Here is a 21,390-nt window from a genome sequence, read left to right on the forward strand (position 1 = left end):
CGGCAGGAGTTGTGTGCTCTGACCGCAAATGCAGGGCCGTAACACAGAACCTGGAGGCTGGTGGTGGTGGTGGTGGGTGGAGTGGGGGGGGGGGGGGGGGTGCTCTAAATCCCATTTATAGTTTTCCAGACAAAAGTGAAACACACAACACGCAAAAATTACTTTTTCTTTTTTGGACTGTTGTAACCATCAAACCATGTGCCCTTCAGTTCCTCCTTCTAAGTAAGTATAGTCAAAGCTCCATGTCATTTTTGTATTTAGGGTTGTTGTCAGCAGATGCTGAAAGTAACTAAAAGTAACTTGTAATCTAACAGTTATTTTCCAAATCAAGTAGTAATCAAGTTACTTTTTCAAGGAGTAATCAGTTATCTGATAAAAGCTACTTTTTCAAAGTAACTTTTATCATTGGACATTAGCTTAATTGTTTTGAATTAAATTTAAATTAATTACATTTTCAAAGATGCTCTAATTTATTGTGATGCACCTATTCTGTAAAGTGAAAGTAGAAATTAACTGACATTCCTGATGCGTCAAACCCTTTAGATGTCGGTCGGTCTAACTGACATGGATATCCAGGCTGTCCTGATACTTAATAGTTTTTATTAAAACCAGCACATTAAACCACTAAGCATAGAAATATCACCAAGAGGTAAAGATGCTTGTGAAAAACAATACATGAATGATGTATACCTCTACAAATAAGAAAAAAATTATTTTGCCTATTTCTATTGTTAATGAATTAATCTAACATTAAGGCCGTCTTCAGTCTTCAGGTTTTGTCCATGTCCTCTTTGGTAAAGCTAAAGGGCTTATCGTAGCCCATGAGATGGTTATAGTCATGAGGAATGGGGAAAAGGTCTGGGTTCACAAAAAGCCCCATGGGGCCAGCATAGAAGTTGGCGAACATCTTGCTGACAGCTGGGATCCGGACTTGACTCTGATGGAACACACAACGTTTCTCAGTCAGGAAGACACTATAGGTGATGGCAGTGTAGGTATCTCTATCTGGATTGTGGTACAGACGAATAACGTAGCCCTTTGTGATGAAATGAAGGATGACGGGGGTGAGGAAGGTGAAGAAGCCGATGATGCCACAGGAAATAACCTCAAGGGCAATGTTACCCAGTCCCAATCCAGTCTTCAAAAGGATTTGAGGCACGAGGATGAGGCTGGCGCCGCTGGTACTATAAGAAAACATCTTCACCCCTGTATAAACAAGATTCACAGGTCATTGCAAAATAAAAAACACCTTGTATATGAATTCTAATTTAGACAGCGATTTTTTTTCCAAACAGACCTTCAGAGCAAAATAAGTGGTTAGGAGAACAAAACTTGGGACATACAGAAGACAAAAATATAGGAAAACAAGTACCAGCAGAGTGAAAGAAAGAAGGATTGAACTTTTTGGGTTGTGGATCTACAGACGTTGTACCTGCATCTCCAAATGGAAAACAAATTCAGAGGGACTTACCATAATTTGAAAAACTTATACACAAAGCAGGGGCTCTGCAACCCAGAGCTCCAGGACCTCTAGCCATTATTTAGATTTTTTCTTCCTTTTCAGAATTTGCCATTTCCAGGCACTTTGATGAGGACAGGGTCAGACCTGTGGTGGGTAATTTACTATATATTACCCACTCATTTTTTTTTGATGAGATGGCGGCGCCCAAAATGGCTGCGGCTGCATGGGCTCTCGACAACTTGCGAGTATTTGAGCAAAATACGCCGCCTAAAACGCTACAAACTTTGCATCCACTCAGTAAGTTAGCATATGATCGCCAGCGTCTGCTGGAATTACGATCATCAAGTGATTTTGGACTCATAAATACGACTACTCTGGAGTGTTTACGTGACCTCGGAGTGCTACGGAGGCAAGACCCAGCGGCCCACAGCGCAGCGGACTCGCCTAGCAGCACTAGCCGGAGGAGGAGAAAGCGAAGGCGGTGCGACCGGCAGCGGAAGCGCGGCTGTCGAAGTGGACTAACAGCTAAGCTAAACACTAACCCCCACAGATCGCTGCTTCCGTCCATCTTCCTCTCCAACGTCCGCTCTCTGGACAACAAAATAGACCATCTGCAACTGGAACTGTCTTCAAAGAGAGAGTTGAGGAACTGCTGCGCTCTCATTCTGACGGAGACATGGCTCAACTTGTCCATACCGGACAACGTTGTTAGCCTGGAGGGGCTCGCTACATTCCGCGCAGACAGGAGCACCGCTCTCAGCGGTAAAACCCGAGGAGGGGGGCTGTGTACTTACATAAACAACAACTGGTGTAAAAATGCCATGACTGTCGCCAGTTACTGCTCCCAGGACATCGAGCTTCTGACTGTTAACTGCAGACCATTCTACCTGCCCAGGGAGTTTACTGTTGTTAGCATCACTGCTGTGTATGTGCCCCCCAGTGCTAACACTAAAGAGGCTGTGAGTGTTCTCTACCGGACCATCAGTGAGTTGCAATCCTCACACACAGAGGGCATTTTCATCATTGCTGGGGATTTTAACCAGGCCAACATGAGGACTGTTCTCCCTCACTTCAACCAGTATGTGGATTTTCCAACCAGGGGAGGAAATACTCTAGACTTGGCCTACACCAACATCAAAGAAGCATTCAGAGCAGCCCCCTGCCCCCACCTTGGCTCTTCAGACCACCTATCTGTCATGCTAATTCCTGCATACAAGCCCCTGCTGATCAGAACAAAACCTACAGTGAAGCAGGTGAGGGTGTGGACTGAGGGGGCCATGGAGGCACTTCAGGACTGTTTTGAGTGCTCTGACTGGGAGATGTTCAAGGCAGCAGCCACTTACAACGACCAGATCAACATCGATGAGTACGCCATGACTGTGTCAGCCTATATCAACAAGTGCACAGAGGACGTCAGCATCACTAAGAACATTATCACCCGGGCCAACCAACAACCCTGGATGACTAAGGAGGTACGGGAAATGCTAAAAGCACGGAACTCGGCCTTCAAGTCTGGCGACAAGGAGGCACTGAGGACAGCGAGAGCCAACTTGAACCGTGGTAGCAGGTTAGCAAAGCGAACCCACAGTCAGAAAATACAGGAGTTCTTCCACGACACCAGCAACACCAGAAGTATGTGGCAAGGCATAAAGGCGATCACAGATTACAATCCATCCTCCCCCCTAGTGGGTGAAGTTGATGTTGACTTTCTAAATGGACTCAATAACTTCTTTGGGAGGTTGGAGGCACTGAACAGTAGTCCGGCAAAGAAAACTGTTCCCCACCAGGAAGAGGAGGCACTCTGCCTGGGCACAGCCGACGTGTTGAAGACTCTGAAAAGAGTCAACCCACGGAAGGCCCCAGGCCCCGACAACATACCTGGGCGGGTGTTCAGGGAATGCGCAGGTCAGCTGGCTGGTGTCCTAACAGACATTTTTAACACCTCACTGGACCAAGCCACAGTGCCAGCCTGTCTCAAAACTGCCTCCATCATTCCGGTGCCAAAGAAACCTCAAGTCACCTCTTTCAATGATTACCGGCCTGTGGCACTGACTCCCATCATGTTGAAGTGCTTTGAAAGGCTGGTAAAAGAACACATCGTCTCCAGACTCCCCCCCACCTTCGACCCGTTCCAGTTTGCCTACCGCCGAAACCGCTCCACTGAGGACGCCATCTCCTCCGCCCTACACCTGAGCCTGGCTCACCTGGAAGAGAAGAACACTCATGTGCGGATGTTGTTCCTGGACTTCAGCTCAGCGTTCAACACAATCATCCCACAGCATCTGGCAGGAAAACTGGGACACCTGGGCTTCAGCACCCCCCTGCGCAACTGGCTGCTAGACTTCCTCACCGACAGACCTCAGTCAGTCCGGCTCCCCTCAGGGCTGCGTCCTCAGCCCTCTGCTGTTCACTCTGATGACACACGACTGCGTCCCCAGGTTCGCCACCAACCACATCGTGAAGTTCGCGGACGACACAACGGTGGTGGGCCTCATCAGAGACGACAACGACCTGGACTACAGAGAGGAGGTGTAGCAGCTGGTGGACTGGTGCAGAGACAACAGCCTGATCCTGAACGTTGACAAGACGAAGGAGATGATCGTCGACTTCAGGAAGAACCGGCCCAGCCACGCTCCACTGCTCATCAACAGCTCGGCTGTGGAGGTGGTTAGCAGCACCAAATTCCTGGGGGTGCACATCACTAACGACCTCACCTGGACTGTGAACACCACGTCTCTGGTCAAGAGGGCACAGAAACGCTTGTATTTCCTGCGGAGGATGAGAAGAGCACACCTGCCCCCGCCCATCCTCAAGACGTTCTACAGAAGCACCATAGAGAGCATTCTGACCAGCTGCCTCTCTGTGTGGTGTGGAGGCTGCAGCGCCTCCGACTGGAAGAACGTGAGGAGAGCGGTGCGGACAGCAGAGAGGATCATCGGGGCCCCCCTTCCCTCCATTCAGGACATTTCATCCCAGCGCTACGTGTCCTGAGGCCGAAACATCGTCAGTGACCCCTCACACCCCCACCCTGGACTGTTCTCCCTGCTGCCCTCTGGAAAGAGGTTCCGCAGCATCCGGTGCAGGTCCACCAGGTTCCAAAACAGCTATTTCCCACTTGCCATCAGACTGCTGAACTCTTAACTGGACTGCACTCAAAAACTGGTCTCCACTTCATACCTTGCACATGTACAGAGCTAAATAACTTCTATTTTACTGTCATTCCTGCACTTTATATTTTATATTCATATTTATATTCAGATTTTATACTGTATTTTATTTTATTCTGGAGTAACCTCATAACATTGGAACCTCAAAACATTGTCCTGAACCATATGCAACGAAATTTCGTTCTGTATTCACCCTGTGCATGCAAAATGACAATAAAGTCAGTCTAAGTCTAAGTCTATATAGTAACATCTGCTGATCATGTTATATTACGTGTTCACCAAGCAAACCTGTTTGGGTCACACATTCAAGGTTGGATGTTGTTTTTCTACAGCTGCATAGGAACCAGATGATCATTCCCTTGTTTTGGATCCCTTATTGCTGCTACAAAACGTCTGTGTTGACTCTGCCTGGCAGAGCTTTTATTCACAACTGCTTCATTATTGTCATTTAAGCTCTCTGTATTCAAAATACAAATGAACCTACAAAATATTGAGTGATTTCATCAAGCAGTGCTTGGTAATTATCTTTTTCTTTAACAGACTGCACTTCAGAAAAAGGGCTTTGCAATTGCAGGCTGATCTTCTATGCTGGAGGCATTCACACAAACAGGAACTTAATCCCTGTTTACAAAAGTGTACGAAGTTTCCGCACACTTTCTGCCGCGCTTCTTCTTCTGTGCTGTTTTCACCATCCAACTTTTACATTATTCAGCTTGTTCTGCTAATGCCAGCTATATCCTTTGGTATTCATAACCTTTATACTTTTTATAATATTCAGATTTTATGAATTTTTCAGCCCCATTGAAATGAGCAGCTCCCTCCTGTGGCAGAATTGAGAATTACAATATAAAATGTCATTTGTGTTTCAGCGCCTGTTTAACTAATGACAATGAATCACCCAGTTTCAAAGCTGTCAGGGAGGAAACAAGACAGCAGCCATCTTGAGTTTGGACAGTTAAACAGCTTACAGACTTGCTGACAATACCTGGGGAAAGTGATTAGTTTTAAAGGACTGTTTCATATAACTTTACATACAGGTTGTTTAAGCATTTTACATCCAGTAGATTATTGGTTGCTAATATGCTATGGTTGCATGGCGTGTTAAAATTTGCATTGTCAGCTATCATGCTAACAAAACTAACATAATTATGACACCCTTTAAGCTAATATCATTTTAACTAATTTGAGCTTTTACATTGTTTTTTTTCATACTGCATGTAGTAAGTTTTTGTAGTCACCATGCTAGTACTAGCCTAAATGCTAACATTAGTATTTTAGCTAGATTTAGTGTATTTCACCCTACGAACTGTTGGGACCTTTGAATTTAGCTTTGCAAGCACTGTTCTGCACCAGTTTCTAATACTGTTTGGATGAGATTTTTGCATTTTCTCAAAAAACATTCAGCATACAGCATTCAGAGCAAATGCAGTTTTTCTTGTTTGCTTTCTCTGACAATATGCTTCTGCACTGAAATCAAACTATGTTATCCTCCTTAGCATGTCTATGTCAAATTTTATTTGAATTATGACTGGTCCCAAATTTATAATCATCATACATCCACACTTTCTGATGATAAAATGAACAAAACATTTTGAGGTTACTGACCCCTAATAGCAGTCCCCAGGCTGCCCGTGTAAACCAGGTTTCCATCCTCAGCGTAGCTTGTTGTAGAGAGACACCGGCTGCCCTGACAGGTGGAGTGGACCTGCTTGGACAAATGAATGAATAGACACACACACAAAAACAAGAGTTACATCGATAGGTTCCATTATTTTTGCAAATATGCAAAGAATGCCAGAGGTAGATTAAAATAAACCTAATCAGAAATCAGTCCATTTAAACCCAAATTCAACTGATAGCTTTAAAGTCTTGTAGAGCCTTTGTGAACAATGTAACTCAACATTTTAGCAGTCTTCAACTAACTTTTGACACTGAATTCACCACAGGTACAGATGATGTGATTATATATTTTATTTATCGAGTTCAAAAAACTAAAACTCCTATGACATAAAATCATTACACACCGAGCAATATATTCTAAATGTTTCTTTCTATTTATTTTCTTTTATCCTGGTTCACAGCTAATGTAAATTAAAATTTCCAGTTAATGAGAATATAATTACATAAAACCAATGGTAAAAAGAATTTAATATACTAACGTTAGCCTTGGAGGAAATGGGCATTTAGAAAATATGTCCAGCTAGGCTCCTGTACAATATCTACTCCCAGTACTTTGTCAGGGTGTCATTTTGTATGAATTACTGCATCAAGTGCCTCATACAAAATGAGCCACTTGATGAAGCCCACATGATCTGCTGTGGTATCTCCCCTCTACTACAGAGGTCTGCGACCTTCAGGCTGAGTTCACACTGCAGCCTGAAGTGACCCAAATTCGATTTTTTTGTCAAATCCGATTTCTTTGCCGGAGCCGTTCACACTGCCACACATATGCGACCTGTATGTGTTCTGCAGTCTGAACGGGCAAAGGACCTGAAAGTGTCCCGCATGCGCAGTAGAGGGCGCAACAGCGTCAGAGTTCTCAGTGATCTGCCAACCGCCATAAAAAGAAGAAGTGCTCAGTGTTTGCAGAAGTAAACATGGAGGCTAACGGTGGAGCATAGCTTACATATTTGAAGTTGTCTTTTTTTATGTATTTAAATAAAAAAATTATGAACATCTTTGTTTACAAATACAAAGAAAAACAAAGAGACAGAACACAAAATATTGCAAAGTATGCCAGGGGTGTAGATTTCAACAGTAAATACGATGGTATGGAAAACAAAAAGAATAGAGAGCAGATATTACAGATATGACAAATTAAAAATATTCAGAGATCTACAACATTCATATGTTTACAGCTTCTTTGTTCATACTCTTGGAACTGTTTGACTGACCGTAGCATTGAATGCTATGTGCTGTTATTAAAATATGTAACCCGACTGTGGCCGTTTAATAAATTGTTAACGATTAAGAAACAATTCTATGTGCTCTGGTAGTTCTTAACACGATTTTTAATGTTTCTGCCATTTCTTCATTACAGTCACATCACACTTATAACAATATTTAACCCTCAAATAGCCAGGATCACACTGGTCACAGATTTTGATGGCCATAATAACCCGTGACTTTACTGTACAGACCTGTAAATTATGTCAGAGTGTAAACCAACTATTTTTCAGAGTTCTGCCACCTCTTCACCACAATCTGAGTGTATTTATAACAATATTTCACTCTCAAATAGCCAAATTGACACTGGTCACAGAATTTGATGGCCATAATAATCCGTGACCAGTATCAATTTGGATACAATCGGATACGTATCGGATATGCAAGTGGCCCAGGAATTTGAAGTGTGCTGTTCAGACTGTCATGACAAGATCAGATACAGTACAGGTCGCATTACGTCAAAAAAATCTGGATTGGGTCACTTCAGCCTGAAGTGTGAATGCAGCCTTAGAGTCAAAGAGCCATAATGCTAAATAAATCAAAATTAAACAATTAAAACGCACAGCTCTAAAGACTGTGTGTGTACTACAGGGTTTGACAGCATTACGCAGAAAGGACTAGCTGTAGCGTTTCTTAGCACATCGGGGCTGCAGTAATCTTTGGCTATGTCTGCTCATTAGGTTTATTTGTTAAAAATAATTACCCAAGTAGCTTTTTTGAGAAAAAAGTACTAATAGGAGTAGTTTTACTGCACTGTACGTTTTACTTGATTGATATTATGAACTATTGCTAGTCTTACTTGAGTAGATTGCTTTTGAATTTAAGGAAATAGACTTCAGTGATTGGAAACATTAGATTCTTAGATTGCTGCAATGTAGGAGCTAATTCTTATGCACTTCTGAGCTTAATTACTCAGCATTTTTTATATGTCACTGTTCACATCATTATTGTTTATTTTGTTCTAATAAACATAGTTATTTTATTTGAAAGGTTACATAGACAATCATTATATATTTATATTAAATTATAGCCCGCATACTGTGGTCCCAGCCTTCCCCACAACAAAAAATAAGCTAAATTCCTGAGGAGCCAGGTCTGCCTACTGCAGCCTCAGATCAACACAGCCCTGCAGCCCCATCAGCAGCAGCAATCCCTCAACAGCAACATTGTACCCATTAGGAAAACACAGGCTACCTTTGCTTTGCATTGTTCCCATACGATGACATTGATTCTATTTTAGATTCTTGATTAATATCTGTTGTGATTATGTTATTGTACGATGTTCTAAGATCTTGTTGCATATGCCCCTTTTCAACTTGCCCATCCAAGGGTATTGCTAATCATATATATATGATTTTTAGATCCCTTTTTAAAATGAAACGACGTATATTTCTGATTTCCAAATTTGCTAAAAATGGATTTGGACATTTACATGGCTCTCACAATTATAAACCAACAACATGGAAATGTCCTCTAAGTGTGTGACTTTAAAGTGAGTGCTAAGCTGTCTAAGTAGAGCCAGGCAGCAGCAGCCAGGGTCAGTGGTGTTACCTTGCTGCGGGGGGGAGAAAACCTCCCGACAGTCCGAAGAGACACGTTGTGCCTCCATGACAGGGAAAAGAAACGCACAGCGGGACGCGGCAGAGACTGAACTAACCTAACCACCATAGCTGCAGAAAACTTTCAAGTCAACACTTTGAACGATCATTGCACGATCTGTTCCGGAAGCTCTAGCCACTCCAGTCGCTCATTTGCGCATGCGCTGAAGAAATACTTCCGGATTATCTAAAACTGTATATCAATAAATTCTAACATAATTATTCATATTAAAATACTACTTGTTATGAGAGGACCTGTTTTCCTAGACGTTATAATTATCTTAATAAATAATAATTGTCGTTGTGTTCAAAGAATACAAGTACATTTTTGTTCAGAGAACAAAGTACAGTATAGCACACACTAGTAGAAATATCAGCCAGAGGTGTAAAGCAGTGGTTCTCAAACTTTTTTCAGTGAGGTACCCCCTTAAAAATATAATTTTAGTCAAGTACCCCCTGACACAGGCAAAACATTTTTGGAATAAAAAAGAGGTACAGTGCTGTAAATACCCTGTAAATACTGAATATACAATTCAGTGCATGAACACACATTTATATTTTATCGAACATTTTACAAAATAATTTTTCCCAAGACTTATTATGAGGAGCCTACTAATTTTTTAAAGATATTTTGAAAAGCTTCACGTACCCCCTGCAGTACTTCCACGTACCCCCAGGGGTACGCGTACCCCCATTTGAGAACCACTGGTGTAGAGCATCCTGTACAGAAATTCAAGTTAGATTATGCACTGGGTGTTTTAATTCACCCACAGATTTTTAATGAGATGGTAACTAAAAGTAGTTAAATAGATCAATTTTAAAAGTCACATAGCAAAGGATTTTAATATTGAATTTACATGTGTGAATAAAAACAACTTTGCTAAAAATACAATCAAATCAATTAAATATATATTCTTTTCTTGAATACTTGTGAAACCCAACAACAATATCATCCTAATGTACAACAAAATCCTTACATACTGTTGATTACAAACCAACAGACATCTCCCCAAATCTTTTTGTATGAAACGGGATTGTTAGCTAGTAGCTATAGTTGTTTTGACAATAGACATGAATATTTATTTATATGTTGGTCCATCTCAGGGTGAAAGCTTAACCTTTGATTTTTGAAAAGATACATGCCTCAATAATATTTTGTTTATGTCAGCTCTTTGAAAGTGGTAGCTTTAAGCAAGTTAACTACATGAAATTGTTAATGTTATCACCACATGAAGTTAACCCCTTGGACAAATTGTGTTTTTTGAGACAGTGACATGTCTAGTTTAGTTATAATTTCTATTTTTGTAAAAAGGTAGATATAAATTTCTTGATATTATCGTTTTAAACAGGATCCTCTTCCTCTTGAGTTTCATTTAAGCGAAGCTTTGAGTCCCTCTGACCAACACAGAATTCACTACAGATTGTTAAACCAAAAATAATACACTTTTTGCCAAAACTGGATATACTTCTTTTAACCCAGTGTTATATGTATACTAGGTTTACAAATGTTAACCTAAGGATTCAGAAAGTGTATAATTTACCCATAATGCCCGTTGACAGGAGGCGGTTATGAGCTGTAATTTGAAGTCACAGACTTGGGTTGAAGCCTTAAATACATTTAGGGCCCCTGAACAGATAGACCTACTTTTATACTCCTGATCACTTTTGAATTTGCCTTTGACACAAACTGTTTTATGGTTAAGCAGAAACCAGCAGTGGTTAAACTTAACTGTATGTGTTTTGCTTGACCTCCACATCCATAACTTTATGTTGATTTCTGTACAAATACAGGAGCATTCCATTAATTCAAATATCACTGAAAAGCAAATATCTGGGCTCTGTGTCTTTCATCCATCTTGCTAAACAGATCAAACTTGTCAGGTTGCATGGGGTCAGCTGTGAACAGTCCTGTCCATATCCAGCCACAAATTCTCTACTGGATTGAGATCTGTGCTTTGACTGGGCCCTCCATAACATCCACCTTGTTGTTTTCAACCCATCTCCATGTAGCTTTAGCTGCTTGTTTTGGTTCAGGGCTGAACCTCTCATATCAACAACAGACTTAGATTGCACTATGCATGAAACTATATCTACTATTATTAGTGTCATTTGTAATTAGCCTACAGCATTCTACTGATGATTTTAAACCTAGAGTAGCAGCAAACAGGCAAAGATGCTCTAATTAATTAAGTGTGGCATGTTACATTGATTATGTAAAAGGAACATCTGCAAACACTGAATTTACTGCACACAAGTTAGGTTTAGCATTTGGAACAGGTCTGTAAAATGTGCAAAACATGCAATCACTAAAAAATAAGTCCAATAAAGCTCCTGGAGGCCCCTTGGTGGTGTTGGGGCCCTAAGCAGCCACTTGGCTTGCATATATGGCTTGGGCTCTGCTTCGGGTCGTTGTCTTGATGGAAAAGAAATGTTCTCTGAAGCCACAGTTCTCTTGCAGATGGAAACTGTCTTCCAGGATCTCGCTGCATTCATTTGACCTTCTACCTTTACAAGCCTCCAGGGCCTATTGCTGAGAAGCAGATTTACACATGGGCCACATCCCATCCATGTATTGATGATGAAGTTAACTGCACTCCATGGGATGTCAAGGCCTTAGAGATTATTTTGCATTGTGCCTCTTAAGCTAAATCCATGAATGCTATCACCTTTGGTAGTAAGATTTTCTTTAAATAAGATTTTAGTTCTCCTTTATTTGAGTGACACAAGATGCAATCCTGAACCCATTTTTTTTTTTTATTAAACTCTTACACGTGGATGGAGGCAGAAAATGGGAAGTAATTCAGTTCATCAAAGTTAACATTCAATTCTGCATCCCATACTTGACAAGCAGTGACTCTCTGCTAATAATGTGTTCATATACAAACACAATCAAATGACTGAAGTGGGCAGCAGTCCTAAGCTGCTCCATGGAGGTACAGCGCCAGAAATTTGCTGAATGTTTCTGGTTTGTATCCTGCCAGACCAGCTGGGACCTGAAAAGAAGAGCCATCTGTTAGCATCAGTGTTCACCACCCACACCTCTTCTGATGCACGACGCATGTAATGAAACCAGTTATAATATGGAGATGACTCAACAAAACATACTAGTTACAGACACTGAACTGAAAGCTGAATTTTCCTACCTTCACTTCTTTTCTCTTGATGAAGGGTCGAACCTTTGCAAAATCATACAGCTCAACATCTTCATCCAACCACGCCTACAGCAGACAAAAACACAGAGGAAAAACATTTACCTGAAGGTTAGGAATTAGTCTGCAGCTGGTTCCTGGAGTAACATCACCAAATAAAGCATAAAAAGTCTAAATAAGATGAAGTGGGTACAGTTCACAGTCTTCCACTGCATCAGGACAGGACAGTTAACTTTTACTTATTGTTTTACCAAATTTAAGGAGCAACTAATCTGGGTATTAAAGTTCAATGGTCTTGTAGTGCCTCCAAGTGGTCAAATAATTATTAGCTGAAATAATCAGAAAGCAGTTTGGGCAGCTGGAGACTGTCAATAAATAGGATTAGCTCTGGCATTCTCAGATGAGTGATTTTTCATCAGTGCAGACAGAGAGTCTGCACAGTGTAGCATGAGCTAATAACATTATTATTAGGTCATTGCTCCAAGGTCTGAGTAGTACTTGAGAAAGTTCCATGGCAGTAGTATTGAGTAGTATAGCTAGTGTCTAGTAGTTGTGGCAATTACATAGTGGCCGATCTAGCATGTTGAAAAAAAATATAGCGCTTGCTTGGCATATCTGGAGATCAAACTGCCACGCTACGGTGTGAAATGTTATGATGCTGGAGCAATATTTACTTAAAGCTGTCGATTTTCCTGTGCACATCTGCTAGTGTGATGAGGTATAGCAACTCTAAAAGTTGGCAAAAAGTCTACATTGAATTGAGGATCGTGCTCATGATTGTAGAATTGTGCCATTCATTGTGGCAATATGTTAGCGTAGCTCTGTTACATTAGTTCTGAATTGTTAATTTTGTTGACTTTTGCTCATAATTTTTTGGTTGAGGAATTGCATGTTAGGACAATTTTTGGATTTTAGCGTTTACATTTTTAGGTTTGGACAGCTATGATGTGTAACTGTGGCAACTTTTCTCAAAAAGGTATTATTTTTACAACTAGCAGCAACTGATTAGCATTTCAAAAGGTCAAATAATACTCCTCTAAGCTACAACCTACGGCCCAAATCTCAGAGGAGCTAAAATGGAGGCTTCATGGACTCAGAGCAGGACCAAAGACAGACAGAGAGAGAAACCATCTCTTCTAGGATCATATCCAATGTCTCTCTGCCAGGTTAAAACAATAATCTCCATTTAAAAAGATAAGAACCTCGTTGAGATTTATGATGTCTTTTTCAAGAGGGACATGTTTCTGACCAGGAGGGATTTAAAGAGGAGCAGCAAAAGCAATGAGGTGGATTAGCAGAGTTTTCTAACAACTAATGGTGTCATCCAGGACATGTTACTGTGGAATATCGTCTCTGCTGAACAGAAATTGAGCTATTAGAATGTCATAACACCATACAACAGTCTTCAGTCAGAGGCCTCTCCAGATTTGTTTCAAGACTGAATGCTACAGGAGATCTATCCTCCCCTGACAAAATGTGAAAAAAAATTCAGCTGAATGAACTCTGCTGCAATCTAAAGCCCTTTTTCTATTTTTTTTAAGTACAATTCTTTACACTTTAAATCCCATCTGACTCAGAGATTTAAGTGAAATCTCTGATCTCTGAGAGATCAGAGATTTAACTCCAGCATTCTGAATCATAGCACTTCCAGATTCGCAATATTTTAACAGTAAACATTATTACTCAAACCCTTCTGTTTTAATCTGTCTTACAGTGACTGGGATTTTTTTCTCTTTGCTTTACTTTGTAATGAATGTAATGAAACTCCAGAGAACATTCAACCGACCTGATTCTTGATGCCGTCATCTCCAGAGAGATCCGTGGTGTTGAGCTGGAATACCAGAAACTGGAAAATTCTGCCATTGGTCCCCACTGCCTGTACGGTTATGGGACACTCCAACAGGCTATGTGGCTGTGTCTGACACACACACGCCCACACACACACACACGTTGTATAAAACAGATGAATTATCAAGACTAAGGAGAAGCAGTGAGCGCTCTGACAGTTTTGCCTGTGCGTTTCTTTGTATATCCTTACCCCGTACAGTTTGTGTGCACGTGCCAAAGCATTTCCAAAGGTGAACATGATCATCTTGGCTCTGAACTGCTCTGGGCGGAGCTGACAGTTAGGATCAGATGTCTCCAGGAAGTAAAGTGTGTGGGCATGAGGATAAGGGTATTCTCCCCTAAAGCCTGAGCCAATGGGAGAGAGGTGATTAGAACTGGACCAGCTGAGCTCCATCTAAGGGAAAGCTGGAGAGGACTCACCTGTGTAGTTCATCTCCTCTTTGTACACACTAACTTGTTGAAGGTCAATAGTGGGTGAGACGGGATAGAAGCTTTCCAGGACCCGATCTGATGTCTCTAACACTTCCTGTTCCCCGCAGATCTGAGGAAGAGGATCCATGCTGCAGTGCAGCAAACCATTCTGACCTCTGATCTGGAACAGGTCTTCACCTGATAGGAAAGCAGGAATTAATTTTTGGGTTTTTTAAAACAAAAATTAAGCAACAACAGTCTATATGAGTTCACCCACTTCCAGATCCAGTTGTCCAGAGCTTTTCAAAGTGTGGGAGAGCAAGTGATAAACAACTGGAATAATATTATTATCATTATTAATATTATTATCAGGAATAATAATGTGATATTATTCCTGAGTCTTTTGTTGCTGCTGTACTTCATGTGCCAGTCAGACATGTTTCACTGATGTGAGGTTTACCCACTTTAGTTCTGCATAGTGCATACGATATAAAGCTTCAGTTGCCTTCTCATTTACTCTGCTAAGATCATTGTTGTAGCTCTGAGTTGAATATTTAGCTTCAAACTAAGCATTTAGCTTCAAATAAATATTTAGCTTGTTAACTAAATATTTAGTTTGAAGTGAAATTTTTAACTAATTATTTGACTTGCTAACTAAATATGAGCTTAAGCATTAGGCCTGCTGACTAAATATTTCACTTGAAACTCACAGCGTTTCTCCTACCACTATCCAGGGGGGCTTCCGTCCCCCCAAGAAGATCATGACATAGAGGAATTGGAGGAGTTCATAGTTAATATTATAGATTTACAAATTTAAAAATACTCTATTGATCCCAAAGGGAAATTAAATGCTGTTGTAACTCATTAATTTAGATTCTTAAAGAGTTATTATGGATGGTGATGGATGTTTGCAGGAAAGATCTCCTGTAGCAGTCTGTATTACAGCAAATTTGAAGAAGAAGCCTCTGACTGAAGACACTCTGTTTTCCCAAGACAGTATCATGAAGCATTTCTAAGTAATGCCTTCCTCCCCCCCAGAAGATCACGACATATAATAATTATAGGAGTTCACAATTCATTTCATTTATTTTATAAGCCTTTCTAGGTAATGCTGGATCCCACTGAGTGATTTCTGTCCCTACATGGTCGCTCCTCTACTTGATGTACGCATTGAGCAGAACGCAAGAGTGTGTGAAATAAGCCACTCTTGCCGAGTAAGCTCATGCAAGCTTGTCACAAATTTTCAAAAGTCCCAACGCCACAGTTGACTAAAGATGGACAAAACCTGCGTTTCTCCTCACCGACCCGCGCTGAGTCAGATGTGCTCAGATGTGGGTGAAGATGTGTTCCCGCCAGTAGATAGAGAGCACACGCAAAAACCTGCAGAACAGGCTGGGACATCTGTTTTTAATAGGTGCTGAATTTGGTTTTAATAGCAGCAACTTGTTCTCCTGAAGTAGAACAGGAGTAACTCTTATTGCTGGTAGAAGGCAGGAGTGCACCGATTGCAGTATTCTGGCTGATCACCGATAATTAAAAAGCCTGACTGATTTTGGTCTACACTGATGTGTTTCTGTACAAAATAGCTGCAAAGCTGGCTAACTATTGCTAAATGTAGCCATCATATCATATCAACAGAAAAGATCAGTGGATAAGATTGATTTTGCATGCAAGTATTGACCGTTTATCAATCACCCAAAATTGAAGAAATCATGGTCGATCAATCTACACAAGCCTAAAAATCCCCTCTGCTCCCAAGGCCTCTAACCTGACATTTTAATGAATGACCTGGAGAAAATAGAACTTTGAAAAACAAACCTCCATTTTTTCCTCATATGACAGGCTAAATTAACCCAAATTATTGCTATTAAAATTTTGACTGTTACTTTACAAACAGAATCACATAGTGGTGCATCTTCAAATCCAACACATGAAAATCACAACTGTAAGTAATCATAGTCATATTTCTTTTTTTTCTTCTTACTCACCTTAGTTCTAAAAATCTACCCGTTTAGTCGCTGGCATAAGCTTGGTGAAGTTGGCCAAATATTTGCTGTTACTTTTTCTGGTTTCATTCTTTTTCTCATGTTTTTGTCATGCAGACATACCTCGTTTCCAGGTAGCTGCTAATGAGTAGTTCTCTGCAAGGATCCTCCTTCCAACGGCTGGGTGAGTGGGCTGCAGGGACGCACAGAGGTGCAGCAGGTTGAGGAGCAGAGTGTTGCTAAAGAATACACACAGGGAGAGAATGTTTGGACATGTTGTAAAGATAAGACCATCATATAATGTAAGTCTGTTACAATGTTGTTCTTTTAAAAGCTGAATTTTAAAGACCCCATGACCAGTTGCTGTTATTATGCATGATCATCTCAAACTAATAGTGTTACCCATTTACTGTTACTCATTGTTAGAAATGAGTTCAGATCACAGTGCAGATTTGTGGAAAATGCAGTAGACCTTTTTTAATTCAAAATGATGAGTAAAATTCTTAGATTTTCTTCCCTCCAATAAAATGTTAGAATATACTTTTGAAATCATAAGAAATTATCCTTTCCATCAAGGACCTGATTAAGGGCTGGGTCTGACAGACAGACCAGCTGTTCAAGATACTAATTACAAATAAAGATATTTTTCTAAATGATGCCATATGATAGGATTTTTTAATTAAATTAGGGGTGCACTGACTGGAGTTTTCTGGTCGATTGCAGATCACGACCGCTAGTCTTTTCTCTGAATGAAAGTTGCCGAGTTGGCAACAGTGGGGTGACTATTGTTAACTGCAAACATACAGACATGATCTGGTAACAGTCAAACCGCTCACAGCAGAGAGGGCAGCAGTTGAGTTTTAGACCTTTGCTGAGGTAGATAAGATCAGCTTCAAAATATAAGAATCAGACAATCACAGATCTCCCAAAATTAAGGAAATCAAAACAGATTTTCAGCTGGCCAGTTTAGTGGTCCACCCCTAAATTAAATTATTCTAAATGTTATCCATGGAAACCCAGACTAGATGGATTTTTTTACAACCCAATGTAGTCTAGTTCTTTCTTACAACTTTCCCTGTAACAATATTTCAAAATTTTGGAACCAGCAGCCTAGGAACAACCAGCTTGTTTTCCCACGCTCTGTGTTGAAGTCCAAACCTGAAGGAGTTTTAGTGGAACATTTTAACACAATAACATGAACAAGGGGCTTTTCTGCAGGGGCAGTGCTGGAGCCCACAGGTTAGGTTAAACTGGGCATGAACAACACGCAACAGTTCAACAGTTCACTGGGGATATCAATGAACTGGTCTTACATGTTACTGGTACATGACTATAACATTTATTTGATGGTCTATACACAGATGTTTATGAGTAATAATCAGTGCTCTGGAACATCTCTGCATGATGCTTAGGTCTTAATATGCCTGAACAGAAAACCTTCCTCTCTAAATGGGTTCTGTTGTCTTTTCTTCTTATTCTCTGTATCCACATGTGGATTTGTTTCCTTAAAAACAAAGTAGTTTTTTTGCAGTCCACTCTAATGTTGCCCCTTTACAATCATGTCCATTAATTCATTTTTTCATTTTGTATCACTCATTCCTCATGAAAACAGGACAGAACTAATCTTTGATGGTTTCCCGAAGGTTTTGAAAACAATTCCACTTGTTTAGAATGTTCAACTGCATATTCAGCATCTCAACCCCTTTAATAAGTGAGCCTACCTGTATTTCTCCTTTCTTGGCCGTGGCTCCGTTGTGTCCCAGAACCGTGCGTGTTTGATGGCGTTCTGCACGCGCTCGTCCTGGTCGGGCAGCTGGTTTTCAGGGTTTGCAGCCAGAGAGATGAGGTGAGGCAGCAAACCAGGGTTCACCTGGGTTTTGGTCAACCATGCAGCCTGGCGCACACCTGGAACACATGTGAAAAGGAAGGAGTTTTGCTGGAATAATCTAATCACAGGTCAGCCTTGATGCTCATCCTGATGTTAGAACCAATAGTTTATCAAGTAATAAAACCTCTCTTATTGTCAGAAATGTTCCCCCATTAAAATCACAGTTCGACTTTTATAGTGTTTAAAATGTATTTAATTAACTTCATTTTATATATTTAAGTACAAATTGATAAACACAATGCTATGTTAAATACTTTAAATGTCTTACTTTCCTTATATGTAGTATTAATAATTATTAAGCAGTTCTGTTATTTTTCACAGCACTGTGTGATGGAAAAAAGTGACATGTTCTGATAAATGTAGCTGATCAGAATAAAAAACTCCATTCATAAATCCAACGCGTTTCTACATCAACAGCTAGGACTGCTACAATAACAAGTTTTACCGTTCGCCCTCTCAGATATCAATAGAATATCTTTCACTGGAACTGGAAGACCCTTTAAATACCCCAAACGAATAAACAAAACACCCGAAACAACAAATAAAATGGATCATGAAGTCTCCGTAAATAGATTTCCCCTTCAAAAAAGGGACTAGTTGAGACAAATGGGCCATACTTTTGTTAGTTATTTCACCAAAAAAAACAAAGAAACAAGCAATCATGAAGATAGAAATTATCCAGCTCGTTTTAATTTATTATGCTGTTAATTGATTTGTTGCTTGTTGCGACAGACTTATCAATAGATTCTTTTAAGGCAGTCAAACAACAGCAGCCCACCCACCTTCCAGTATGCTGGTCCTCTGGTTGAATACGTAGCACGGTTTGTCTTTATACAGCGTCATCTCCTGGGCGGGTGGAGACCTGTAGTACCTCGGGTCCTTGAAGCTCATCTCCCATGGAGGATAAACTGGCTTAGCCAGGCCAGGGACATAGTGCATTCGATCCCCGTAAGTCACCATCTCCAGTCCCGGGATTTCCACCTTCTCCCTGGGTTTCTTCGGAGGGGGTACCTTGGCTGCCAAGCAGTGGCTGACTCTGAGGTTTCTCCGAGTCTGAGGGCTCGGTGCTCCATGTGCGGACAGCTTAGAAGCATTCAGGAAAATATTTGGAGAAAATAGAGAAACTGTCGCTTTTGGGATCATGATGCGGTCAAACTTCTTCGGTTGTTCGGAAGATAAAAAATTCTTTTGATAACTGTGGCCTTCACTAAATGACTAAAGTACTTTTAGGTGGCCGCCATGATGGCGTTTCTTCATAAGCTGCTGCTGGTTACAGGAGCCTTTAGCGCCCCCACAGGACTGGTGCGTTACACATAACCTCTTTTTGGGGCCTGCCATGCAAAGCAATGGCAGGAACCTATTGCTATTGTCGGAGAAAGTGTTTCTTTATTGGGGCCTGCCATGCAAAGCAATGGCAGGAACCTATTACTATTGTCGGAGAGAAGCGTCTCTTTAATATTCTTTATTCTTCCGTAACCGTTAATGCGGCTCGTACCGCTGGGTGCACACCTACAAATGAGGTATCAAAACGTGCAGAAAATTCACGCCATTGGAGCTATTACTTGTGGTGGGATTTGGGCTTAACGTGGCGACATAATTCGCAAAAAACTACGAAAAAAACCCCATTATAACTCAATGGGAAAAATCCTAGAAATACCCTATTTTTGAGGATTTGCTGTGTCGTCACAAATTCACCTAGAAATGCCATTCAAATTTCATTTTGTAGATACGTCTGTGATCTCTTCGAAAGTGAAGACGGCTCGTCGATACCAGTTATGGTTTGTCCACAATTTGCCTCTAAGCGACCCAAAGTTTCTCATTTTTGCTCATATTAGAGTGACAGCCGACCTCGGATCAGATATGGGCACAACATTTCTTTCTGTCATCACTGTAAATGCTCTGAGTGAGGTACAGATATGAATCTCGGGACTATCGCAGAAGACACATTGACCTCTCATACGCTTAAAACGCTTTTCGAATATGTATTACGGTTCCCGAACAAGAAGGATTTGTTTCCAATGCTTTTTTTCAGTAAAGTGTGTTTGCTCAAACACACTTGTGTGTTTGAGAGCTCACAGCTCAGAGCTCACACCTGCTGAGACCATTATTTGCCATAGCAACGGAACTCAAGAGGCTATTGGCTGCTGGTTAGGACTACGAATACGCATCGTTGTAGTTCTATCTATCCTCAGTTGAAACAGATCAGGACTGAGAACTGGCCTTTACAACTACTTGCTGCTTTGGGCTGTATATAACTGATTTAACTCAGTAACTGTTACACATGGGATTAGTTTTACACTTTAAAATTAAGCATATTGAAAATTTCACAATAAAAGCCCTGAATATTTTTACATGACGTAATTGCTCTTTTTTGGCTTTATTTGACTTTTTCATCCAAAGCACTGTTACACATGGTATTAGTTTGGCCCTTTAAAATGAAGCTTAACAAAAATTTCAAAATAAAAGCCTTGAATATTTTTACATCAGCTACTTGTGTTTTGAGCATTATATAACTATTTTAACCGAAGGACTATTACGCATGGGATTAGTTTGGCCCTTTGAAATGAAGCATCCTGCAAATTTCAAAATAAAAGCCTTGAATATTTTTACATGACGTAATTGCTCTTTTTGGCTTTATTTGACTTTTTCATCCAAAGCACTGTTACACATGGTATTAGTTTGGCCCTTTGAAATGAATATTAACAAAAATTTCAAAATAAAAGCCTTGAATATTTTTACATCATGTAATTGCTCTTTTTGGCTTTATTTGACTTTTTCATCCAAAGCACTGTTACACGTGGTATTAGTTTGGCCCTTTGAAATGAAGCTTAACAAAAGTTTCAAAATAAAAGCCTTGAATATTTTTACATGACGTAATTGCTCTTTTTGGCTTTATTTGACTTTTTCATCCAAAGCACTCTTACACGTGGTATTAG

General features: G+C 40.5%; 2 protein-coding genes across 2 annotated transcripts; both read right to left on the reverse strand.

The window, feature by feature from the left end:
• Positions 1-569: 569 nt before the first annotated feature.
• Positions 570-9,315, reverse strand: tmem70 (transmembrane protein 70). The gene is made up of 3 exons (XM_005813770.3): positions 9,127-9,315; positions 6,235-6,334; positions 570-1,206 (listed from the first exon to the last, which is right to left on the reverse strand). Exons 1-3 carry the CDS (start codon positions 9,241-9,243, stop codon positions 770-772), a joined length of 654 nt encoding a protein of 217 aa, XP_005813827.1. The 5' UTR covers positions 9,244-9,315; the 3' UTR covers positions 570-769.
• A 2,591-nt stretch (positions 9,316-11,906) lies between these two features.
• Positions 11,907-19,718, reverse strand: mrpl37 (mitochondrial ribosomal protein L37). Its single transcript, XM_005813771.2, has 8 exons — positions 19,237-19,718; positions 18,288-18,471; positions 16,690-16,805; positions 14,591-14,779; positions 14,361-14,515; positions 14,109-14,240; positions 12,317-12,391; positions 11,907-12,166 (listed from the first exon to the last, which is right to left on the reverse strand). Exons 1-8 carry the CDS (start codon positions 19,595-19,597, stop codon positions 12,089-12,091), a joined length of 1,290 nt encoding a protein of 429 aa, XP_005813828.1. The 5' UTR covers positions 19,598-19,718; the 3' UTR covers positions 11,907-12,088.
• Positions 19,719-21,390: the final 1,672 nt, after the last annotated feature.

Source organism: Xiphophorus maculatus, chromosome 6 (genome assembly GCF_002775205.1).
Source record: "Xiphophorus maculatus strain JP 163 A chromosome 6, X_maculatus-5.0-male, whole genome shotgun sequence".
Taxonomy (NCBI): Eukaryota; Metazoa; Chordata; class Actinopteri; order Cyprinodontiformes; family Poeciliidae; genus Xiphophorus; species Xiphophorus maculatus.